The sequence below is a fragment of the Elephantulus edwardii genome, unplaced genomic scaffold (genome assembly GCF_000299155.1).
Source record: "Elephantulus edwardii isolate Elephantulus edwardi_28Jun2011 unplaced genomic scaffold, EleEdw1.0 scaffold00009, whole genome shotgun sequence".
Taxonomy (NCBI): Eukaryota; Metazoa; Chordata; class Mammalia; order Macroscelidea; family Macroscelididae; genus Elephantulus; species Elephantulus edwardii.
Window position 1 is genome coordinate 9,468,649 of NW_006399759.1, and position 11,645 is coordinate 9,480,293.

At 43.0% G+C, this 11,645-nt stretch overlaps 1 protein-coding gene and 1 pseudogene across 1 annotated transcript in view; both read left to right on the forward strand.

Annotated features, from left to right (window-relative positions):
* The window catches only part of LOC102868579 (serine/threonine-protein phosphatase 1 regulatory subunit 10-like), a 2,961-nt gene extending 2,770 nt beyond the window's left edge, over nucleotides 1-191 (forward strand). The window contains exon 2 of the mRNA XM_006880711.1: nucleotides 114-191. Within this exon, the coding sequence (XP_006880773.1) occupies nucleotides 114-191 (78 nt within the window). The remainder of the gene's footprint in view (nucleotides 1-113) is intronic.
* A 241-nt stretch (nucleotides 192-432) lies between these two features.
* LOC102877581 lies at nucleotides 433-1,413 on the forward strand (annotated as a pseudogene).
* The last annotated feature ends 10,232 nt before the right edge of the window (nucleotides 1,414-11,645 follow it).

An 11,645-nucleotide genomic window follows, 5' to 3' on the forward strand; every position in this document is an offset into this window, starting at 1 on the left:
CATTTCCTCCGTTCCCCAGCTGATGAGGAGCCAGCCCCCTCAGTTCCCACTTGCATGGATTTCTGGGGGTTTTCTGATCACTGGTGCACATTGATGTACATATTTTCCTCCAGTCTGGGGAGGAAAGAAACCGAACATACTCTTTACCCCTGAACTGCGAAAGAGGAGACCCAGTTGACTTCAGTTTTTGAGGAGACTTGCCCTGTACCCCAAATCCCTTTCCAGTATTAACCTTAATGCTTGAGAACCTAAAGCTGGTTATCTTGGAGAGCACTTCTGCTTTGCCATTGGATCTGCCTGTGCTTAAGAAATCAGTCCAGAGTACTGGAGCGATGGGTGGGTAGGGGAGCTCTGTACCGAAGAAATGGGGGGACGCTGAGCTGGGGCTCAGGTACAAAGGTGCCCACCCCTCGATGCCTCCTCTAAGCCGTGATGCGACCGTGGGCCTTCCTCTCCGCTGTGCTGTACTACCTTAGCGCAGTTGTGTGGCCCTGTTCTACCTTGTACAGTAAGAGAGGCTTCATTTATGGCAGACAAGGAGACTCAGTGAAAATATATGTAAAATTATACCACAATAGTCCCATACTTGTTTGTATGGACTTAAAACATGCTGGCAGAGAAATAATAGACCCCGTCTTTGAATGGATTGGACCTAATGAAAAGAAATTGACAGGAAACAGTCAAATAAATATGACTAACACAGGGAATCTAGAGGTGAAAAATTTTACACCGTCTTCATCTTGACCTTACACATGTAATTTGTCCTTTAAGTCTATCGGAGAAGAAATTCAGGAAGAAAAGACGGTAACAAAAAAATATGAATTTTTACTCTTTGCCTATCGGGAACCTGATTATTCATATGAGATGTCTGGACGTTTTGCCACAATGTCATGTGATGGAAGAAATAGCGACCTGTTTCTTAGGGTCCTGACGAAAGTCTTGGATCATTTAATTTCTAATTTGGCATGCCATGTCATAGAACCATCGTATAAATGTCATGTTGTTAAAATTCCAAAAGATAGCCTTATTAATGAGTTATTTATAACCTTTAAAGTCAATCCTTTTGCACCAGGATGGAAAGCTACATGCAACCAGTCTGTTGACTGTGAAGATTTCACGAATTACCATATCCTCCAGGCAAGAGATCGAATAGAAGAATTTTTTCGAAACCTAGGAAATATTTTCCACCAAGGCCCTAATAAAACTGCACCAGCTATGCGTTTTATTGATCACAGTTTGCAAGTAGGACGTATGGATAGCTGTCGTCCAGGATTTGGAAAAAATGAAGCTGTACACAGTAATTGTGCTACCTGTTGTGTCGTGTGTAACCCAGGCACTTATAGTCCTGATGCTGATGTTACTTGTCAGACTTGTGTTTCCATCCACGTCTATGGAGCTATATCTTGCCCATAAATTTCAACAAAAAGCAATATGGAGACTAGAGATGAAAGTTCTATACTTGCTTATGGAGGAGGGGGATAACACAAGCTGATTGAAAGCATTGTTTTAGAAAATCTAAAATAGTTGACATGGAATTTATAAGAGGACATTTAATTCAATATCCCTTGTGTAATTAAAGTGTGCATGTTTTGTTGCTTAAAACCAGAATCTAATTATTGTTCTGTACCTAATATTCTATTAAGGTCACAAAGTGTAGCAAAGTATAATAAAAATTTTATGCCCCCTATAAAAGAAATAAATCAGTCCAGCCAAGTTCATTACTCCTCATGCACTGACTGGGGAGGGTATGGCCCCTGGGCAATTCAGAGGCTTACAGACTTTATCAATCTGCAGGTCGAATCCATAGCCTCCCGTCCCATACAAGTCCATTATAAAAGACTGCAAATGGCCGATAAAGAAAATCCTTGATGATACAGGCTAATAAACCGGGCAGCCAGAGACGGATAAGAGACACCAGCCTCTGTTTCAACCTAAGACAGGCACCCCACCGTAGCTGCTGGGTTAGCCCATGACGGGTAAGATCAGTAGGTGCGGTGTCCAGCCTAAGACAGGCACCGGTTTCATACATGGTCAAACAGGAGAGCACCAAAGGTAATCCTGTTGCGCTTTTGCAGTCTTCAAATAATTATGAAAACAGGATCTGTTGGGGGCTGCTAGTTCAACCTAGCTGAAGCCATTTTGTAATTCTCTAAGGACATGTCTGGACATGTTGCCCCACCCTGGGAGGATAGGTTTTGGTTTACTGGGAATGCCCTGCTAAGTTACCTTACTTCTCCTTTCCACTCCCCCCATTGTGCTCCTGTATATAAGCTGTAAGTGCTTTCAATAAAATTGAGACTATTGGAATCTGTCGTTCTTCCCCTCCCAGGGTCCCCGTTGAAAAGATACCCCGGGCCGGGACAACTCTTGTCTGACCCACCAGAGGGTTTTTAGAGAGGAGATTGTCCATCTTTTCCCCCATAAAGCAGCCGGTAGATTTGAGCCACATACCTTCAGGCTGGCAACACAACTCCTTACCACTAGGACACCAGACCTCCCTCATCTAAATATAAGTAGAGATATATAGAAATATTTCCATATATATGTAAAAGCATCTACACACATCGTACATCTAATGTTGTTATGTGCCATCGTGTTGATTACGACTCACAGCAACCCTAGGCAAAATAGCTTTGAAGTCCGCTCTACCCTGAGCCGATCTCACTGTCTCTGACACACCTACCTTCATTACCCCACTTACTGTGTCAATTCCTCTCATCCAGGGTTTTTGTCTCCTATGCTGTCCCTTGACTCTTACAACCATGATATCCTTCTCCAAAGACTGGCTCCTCCTCTCTATATGACCAAAGTATGTGAGACAGATCCTTAAAATCCTTGCCTCCACAACCCAAGTGCCCATCAACAAACGAATGTATACAGAAGCTGTGGTATATTCACACAATGGAATATTATGCAGCACTAAAAACAAAGAACTTATGAAATATTGTGCAAAATGGGTGACCTTGGAGGATACTGTGCTGAGTGAAATATCTCAGTCACAAAAAGACAAATATTGCATAATGCCACTGTTATAGAACAGGACTGTTAAGGGGATTGGGAGGAAACTAAGAGGGGATAAATAATATATATGACATTGAAACAGATGAGAGGGAGAACTATATAAAAGAAATACATGATTAGGTATTATTGGCATGACAAGAGTCCAGAATAAGAGTTGCATAGTAAAGTGGCATGGAGGTGGGGCTGTATAACATTGAAATAATTTTTTTTCCAAAAGAAAAAGTGAGCTGGGATGGGGAGGACAGGGAGGAAAATGTGCAATAATGAATTAATAGAAACACAAGTTCTTGATAAACTTTCATTAAAATATAAAATAAAATCGTTGTCTCCAAGGAGCAGCTTGGTTTCACCCTCTCTAGGATAGATCTGTTGGTTCTCTTGGCAGTCCACAATATGTTTAATACTCTTCTCCAGGACCATAATTCAAAGACATCCATTCTTCTTCTATCATCCTTGGTCAATGTTTAGCTCTCTGATGCATAGCAAGTAATTGTGAAGACTGTGGTCTGGATCAGGATCACCTTAGTCTCTAGACTGACAGCGTTGCTTTTCAGAACCCTGGAGAGGTCCCTGACAGCAGATTTTTCTAATTCAATTCGCCTTTTGGTTTCCTAACTGCTGGTGCTAAGAGTGTTGATTGTGGAATCAAGCAAGCTGAAATTGTTAACAATCTCAGTCTCCTCCATTTATTATGGTGCTGCCAACCAAAATCAAACCCAGTGCCATTAAGTCCAATTCCAAATAATATCAATCCTCTATAACAGAGTGGAACAGAACCATGGGGTTTCCAAGAACGTAAATATTTTCCCCATGGAGTGGTTTATGAATTCAAATCACCAACCTTCCTGTTAGCTGCCTAGCACCTAACTACTGCACCTTCAGGACTCCTATACATAGACATAACACATTTTCCTGAACTATTTGGAAGTAAGTTGATGATATCATGAAAATTAATCCTAAATTCTTGAACATGACCTAAGAATAAAGAGCTTCTTCCTACATAACCACAACATTATTATCACACCTACTAATTATCTAATATTAGTTCATATTCAAATTTACCCCAATTGTTCTCAGTATGTCTTTTACAACTATTTTCAGATTTTGACCAAGAAAGTCATCAAGGGTTATGTTTATAATGTGGTGTGGGTCTCCTTAATTTCTTCTTCTAATTTTAAGCAGTATCCTTTCGATTTGGGCTGTTTTCTATGGCACTGATTTTTTTTTTAGTACTGTTTTCTTACATAATTGCCCACATCTTGAATTTGTCTGATAATTTCGCTGTGATTAGATGAGGCATCTTTGAAGAGATAACAATGTAGAACACGTTCTGAATTTTATTACATCATTCAGAAGACAGGTGACATGAAAATGCCCCACTGTAGTTGATACTGATATTCAGTTTGATTTCTTGCTAAGCAAGTGGCCACCAGGTCTGTCCATTGCAAAGTACAGTTTTCCCCCTTTGTAATTATTCTGTGAGGATGATTCTTTGAGACCACGTGAATATCTCAGCATCTGTGGATGATCTGTGCCTGAATTGGAGGTTGCAAAGTGGTATTTTTTTCTACTTCTGCTGTTTTCTTAGCTGGCACCACAGTCAAATCTTGTGCGCTCTCCCACAGCGGGCTTCTGACGATCTTCCTGCCTCCAGCCTGGCTCACTCTACTCCATCCCATCTGTTGCCAGAGTGAGCATGCTCAATTGTCAATCTGGACACGTCTGTGCCCTGTTTAAAATCCTCCAGGGACAAGCTCAACTCTGTGAGCTGCCCGAGGGCTCTCTGTGACCTGCCCTTTATGGCCTTTCTTGGATCCCATCTCTCTCTCCGCACCCCAACATGTGCTCCTTTCAAACTGTTTACACTTCTCCAAACACCTCACACTATTATTACCCACACTATAGACCTGCACAGACTGATTCCTCTGGCTGCGAGACCCTTTCCTTCAACTCCATCTTACTCCCATATTTTTTCCCCAAGTGTTGACACTTGCCCTGAGCGGAGAGCAGAACAGGTGCCTTTGGGGAGTTCTCGTGGCAGCTGTGCACACGTCTATCCTCACAGCTGCGTTGTGAGTGAGTGCTGGTTCACTCCTCTCTCCCACCTGGTTACAAATTCTTTAGGGGAAGAGGGCTGGTTTTCATCTCTAACAGGAACCTACCACAATGGCCAGCTTTAAGTTTACGTTCAGCAAGTAAGTTCAAATGAATTAATACTTATTTCCTGAAATTATTAAATAAAAAATATAACCAACTTCTAAACAACTAGATTATATCATCTTTAAGAACAAAACTCATGCCTTACAAATCTTTGTATCACTGTCATTGCCTACATTATTGCTTGTTAATTTTAATGATTACTTGAATGAATACATCAATGCTCTTTCTGCCCAGGGTATTGTACTGTTGAGAATTATTCATCCCCTGTCTGCATGTCATCCTTGCACAGGAGCCATGCTAATCTTCTCTGTACTGTTCCAATTTTAGTATATGTGCTGCCGAAGTGAGCACCCTCCCCTATCTGATAGGATGGTCATCCCTTGCTTGCGTCATACTGTGAGCTGGCCAGTTAGAGTACCCCATTCTCCTGATTGGTCCAAGTAAGGACATTTGACTCACACCAGGTCTCTCACCAACCTTGAAACTTTTGGGCTGGCAGTGAACCTACTTACCATTAAGCCTCTTGAAACATTTGATGATGTAGCTAGCAGGAACGACCTGGATTAAAACAATTCAATAGCCATTGTTCAGAGATTGTCTTGGCCACTTGGTAGAGAAAACCTACTTTAGGTTGAAACCAACACAAGAGCAAACAAGGTGGAGGAAGACAGAACTAATATTATTTCAAGTCCTTAACCCATATAAAGGAAGCTCTGGTGGCCCAGTCGTAAGAAGCAGTGCTGCAAACTCAAAAGTTTGTGGCTCAAATTCACCAAGTCCAATCTTCCAAGTCCACACCACTGTGCCCTCGCTACCAAATATCCATTTCCAGAGAGTGGCAGCGACATTGACACAGAGCAATGAAGAGAGGAGAGGCAGAGCAGGGTTTACATCTTCACATCTACTTCTGTGATCCACTTTAACCACCACAGGAGCTATAATCAAGCAGCTACAAAGAATCACACCTTCCTGGACCTTTTCAAATTATTGAGAAGCAACAATCTCAGTTAGAGGACTAAGGTGTGCCTGATTCAGGCCATGCTCTTTCCAGTCACTTGCTACGAATCTGAGAGCTGGACAATTGATAAATTGATAAGGAAGACAGAAGAAGAACTGATACCTTTGAACTGTGGCATGAGAGAAGAGTGATGAATATCCCATGGGCTGGCAAAAGAACAAATAAATATGTATTGGAGACAGCGTAGCCAGAGTGCTCTCTGGAGGCAAAGATGATGAAGCTTCATCTCACATACATTAAGCATGTTGCTATGAGAGGCTGTTCCTTGGAGAGAGATGATACTTGGGAAGGTGGAGGGATGGTGAAGGAGGAGAAGACCCGCAACCAGGTGGACTGACACGGTGACTGCAGCAATGAGCATGAGGGTGTCAGAGATTGTGAGGATGGCACAGGATAGGACAAGGTTCAGATCTGTTGTTCATAGGGTGGATATGAGCTCCTTGTGACTCTGGCACCTAACAACAATACTGGACTTTTTCAGCTTTTAATTATCTTAATATTTACTTAACAAAGAGTCCCTGAAAGTTTAGTGCTCTACTCTTTACAAAAAGGTTGAAAATTCACCCAAAATTGCCTCGATGACCCGCTTCTGAAAGATTGTTTGTTGTTGTTGATTGCGGTCGAGTCAAGCACAACTCATAGCAACCCTATGATCAAAAGGCCTGAAACCTCTCTGTAACTAACATCATTTCTCCAAGTTTATAGAGTTTACAGAGGCACGTTATTTAGGAAGTGGATGTTGCTCCTTCTTCCAAACCTGTCTTAAACTTGGAGCTCCACAAAACACTGTCCACTATGTGTAATCATTATGGCATTTGACACCCCAGTGGCACAAGATTCAGCATCACAGCAACCCCAGGTTACCTCAGTACAGGAAACTGACAGAAAAGTGCTGTAAAAAGATTATGACCTTGGAAAGCCAAAGGCCTACTGTTCTACTCTACAACACAGGGATTATGTCCTGAGTTGAATGTTAGTCCATGGACTGGTGTTGGTTATTCAACAAGGAGCATCAGAATGGTGCCCATAATTAACCTAAAATTTAGACATTCCAGTCCACTCCGAGGTGTCTGGAAAGGAAATCCTGCTATCTACTTTTGAAAAATCATCCTTTAAAACCGTATAGAACGCAATTGTGCTCTAACATACGTGGCTTTGTTAGGAATTGGAATTGACTCAGTGACAGCTGATTACTAGTTTTTTCAACAAAGCAGAAATTCCAGTCCTTCCCTGGACTCTAGTTTGAAGAAAACATGAAAGAGCTATTACTGTAGGTCTCGAAAAGAGCAATATCTGTGATGAAACAAGTTTCTCTCTGTAGCTTTTGTCTTGATCCTTTGGAAGAATCACTTGGGATCTCGTTCCTCCAAGCTATAAGGAGGTGTTGCTGCCCTAGTTTTCTGCCTCCAAAGGTTTATTACTTTTGCCAGGCTGATTGGCGTTTCCTATCTAAATTGTAATAACTTGGTTTGATACTTTAAGCTGGGCTCTGAACTGCAGAGGGGAAAAAAAGAAAAAAGCACATACCTTGCTGGGATTGGTTAATAGACCATTCAAATGAGCTGAGTTGTGGCCTACTATGCAAATGAGGCAAATTTCACCATGCTTGCCTCTACTGAGCATGCTGGCTTCATGTCCTCCAACAAAGATTTGTCTGTTTTCGGACGGTCTGTGGGAAGTTCTATATTCTTTGCCATCACCACAGTTCAAAGGCATCCACTCTTCAGTCTTACTTATTCATCACCCAACTCTCACGTACATGTGAAGAAATTGAAATTAGGACTTAAGTCACCTTCACTTTTGTCTTTAAGCTGACATACTTGCTTTTTAGTACTTTAAGGAGGTCCTTGACAGTCAGTTTTTCCCAGGGCAGCACATCCTGTGATTCCTTGATTGCTGCTGGTGTTGACTGTGGACCTAAGTAAAATAGAAATCCTCGACAACTTCAGTCTTGCTCCATCTTTCATCATGCTGCCTATTGGTATAGATGTGCAGATTTTTTAAGCAACAATATGAGTCTGGAGACTAAGGTGCACCTGATACAGGCCATGGTCATTGCAATCATTTGCTATGCATCAGAAACCTGGACAATGACTAGGGATGATAGAAGAAGAATTGATGCCTTTGAGCTGTGGTGCTGGAGAAGAGTATTACATATGCCGTGGAATGCTAGGAGAACAAACAGGTTTGTCCTAGAGAGGGTGAAGCCAGGCTGCTCCTTGGAGGCAAGGATTCTGAAGCTTTGTCTGACATACTTTGTACATGTTTCAAGGAGGGATCATTCTTTAGAGAGGAACATTATGCTTGGGAGGGTAGAGGGACAGCACAGGAGAGGAAGACTCTTATTTTTATTAATTTTAATGAACATTTACAGAGACTTAGGATTTCCAGTCATTCATTGTTGCATTTTTCTTCCTGCCCACCCCCTCCTCTTTAATTCACTCTTCTTCTTGAAAAGTAAAAGAAAAACTCTTTCATTGTTATGCAATCCCTCCCCCCAAGTCCACTCCGCTGTGAAGCCTTCATTCTGGACTCCTGTCATGACAATAATACCCAATCATATATCCCATTTAAACAGTCCTCTCTCTTCAGTTGTTTCAGTGCAGTATACATCATTCTGCCCCTCCTTCTCTGCCTTCCCTTAACCCCATTGTCAGTCCCCTTTTACAACAGTGGCCTGTGCAATATTTGTCCTTTTGTGACTGAGATATTTCACTCAGCATAGTGTCCTCCAGTGTCACCCATTTTGCATAATATTTCAAGAGTTCCTTGTTTTTCAATGTTGCATAGTATTCCATTGTGTGAATGTATCACAGCTTCTCTACCCATTTGTTTGTTGATAGGCACTTGGGTTGTTTCCAACTCCTTGCTATTGTGAACAAAGCAGCAAGACTCTTGATGAGATGGATTGACTCAGTGACTAGAGTAATGGGGGGGGGCAGGTGTGTCAGAGACAATAAGATTGGCACAGGATAGAGCAGGGTTTAGAGCTGTTGTACATAGGGTTGTTATGAGTTGCAAGTGACTCAACAGCACGTAGCAATGACGACAACAACAATGCTAAAGTGTAATCCACATTGAAAGCTGTACATAAGTCATGTCAAGAGGTGCTACTCCTTGAGAAAAGATATCAGGCTTGGCCAAGTAGAGGATCAGCAAAAGAGAGGAAGACGGTCAATAAGATAGATTGGCACAGTGACTGCAACTGTGGACTTGAGCATAGAGAGTGTGTGGATGGTGCTGGGTCACGCAAGGCTTTAACCTGTTTTTAGGCTTGCTAGGAGTCATTACTAACTCAGTGGCCCCAACTGACAGCAATCAAATGCAAATGAAGTGTAAGGCCTACTGAAAAGGCATTGGTCGACCCTTAAAGTTGGCAAGGAGTCGTGTATACAAGCTGAAGTTTTTCAGACAGAGAGAAGTAAAAACCATAGTAGCAGAAAGAAGAGGAAGAAACAATGAATTAAGAAGTAGGAAGAGAGAGGATGCAAGGACTCCCTTAGGAGAAGCACTCAAGAGCTTCGAAGAACACAGGTCAAGAGTTGTTAACACCAAAGATAAAGACAGGCTCAGTGGCAGTAGTGGTGACAGACTGCAGGCCAAGAGGAGCCCCTCCTCAGGGGACAGGGAGGAGGCCAGCACGGTCTTGAGGCAGCTGAGGGAGTTGTCCTGCACTGACCGAGATGACCTGCATGCTTCTTGAGTCTGGTTCTGATGATCCTGATCCCAAGTTGTATGCTCTTACTTCCTTAATAAACCATGTAAGGAAGTATGATCATGAGTCCTCTGTGGCCATGGCAATGGGTTGAACCTAGCAGAGAGTCTCATGAGGAAGATAGCTGGCACCAGAACTGGTTCAAGGTTTGGTGGACAGTGACATGGTTGATTCTTGTCTCAAAGGAATTAGCTTTGGCTTGATCCTGAGTGTTGACCCCTGAAGTCAGACTGGTTCTGACAACACCACTACTTTGACTGTGGCTGAGTTTGTTGTTGTTTGTCCCACACCGAGTTAGAACTAACCCATCGCTGACCTTCCGATGGGTTGTCAAAAGCCATCATACTGGGAGGAAGACTGGTCATCTTTCTCCCATGGAGCAGCTGGTGGATTCGAAAACTGCTGAGTGGAGGAAAAGGAAGGAGAAGCGAAACGTTACTCCCACCCCTCTCACCTGCAGGACTGAAATCCAAGAGCACATTTGCTTCCTCTGAGTCCTTGGCTTTATGTCATTTCACTTCCCAAGGATTCCAGACCGTTACACAGCAAACGTTAAAAGGCATGACCAATTCTGTTTTCCCAGAGGGAGAGAGGGGGACGAGAAATGAGGGGGCAGCACAGAGGTGAGATGAGGAAGGGATAGAACTCTCCCTATAAGGCGTGCCTATCTTAATTTCTGGTGACACCCACAAAGCTTATCAGCTTAATAAGTGGGTCCTATTCGAGGTCCCATTCGGTGGAGTTATCTCCTCACAGACCAAGCAGGCTCCTTGTAGCCAGATGTACTGCTCCACTGGGTACCCCAGGTCTCTATGCAGGAGCTAGGGTTCCTCCTCCCCCCAAAACTCGCACAGGTTCTCCTCTTTGTCACTGCTTGTCACTGTGACCACCACTGGTCTTGGTCTGTCTCTGCAAGGGTTCTGGCATTACCCAGGCTGTTGAAGCTACAGGAGCTCTCACTGCACTCCACAGATGTCACAGAAAGCCAGCGCTGGCTGTACAGGCCTCCTGGGGCAGGCGGGAGGCACGCGGTGGGGGGGGGGGGACCACGACGCTGAGACTGCAGCCTGAGTAATGATCACGCCTTCAAGATGCGGCTGCAGCATGAGTCAAAGTGTGGAGGCAGAGCAAATGGGAAAGGGAGTGGGAGGGAGCAGAGAGGAGCATGGAGGGAAACAAGAAAGGAGGAAGAAAGGACAGAAACGGAAGAAGGAGTAAAGGTCCCCAAACTCATGTCAAAGATGCCCTCCCTTTGAGGCCTCTGCAGACATTAAAGTGTTAAATGACAAGATAAAATATGCAATAGTCCAACTTTGTTGCCTCTTGGATCTACTTTGGAGAAAGGGAGAAATCCAAGTTATATAAGGACATTGTTATAATTGCAACTTCTGTATCTTGCAACACAATGGAATATCTACTGCACACACAGACTCACTGTTATCTAGACCTTGATATCTTAAGGACAAGAACTATGGTTCCTTTTAATCTAGAAAATACACCAAAAGCATTTTCCTTTGGTTCCATTCCAAACACATAAGTCTGGATCAGGAAGGGTATTTAAAGACTAGTTAGAGTCAGTTTTTCCACAGGAAGTTGTTAAATCCTGGTCTATGTCCTTTGACATATGTTTTATCTGATTGCTTACAACAGCAAATCAGTGTTATAAAGGAGTGGAGGCTTACTTTGTATATTGAATGTGTATGGACAAAGAGTGTGTGTGTGTGTGTGTGT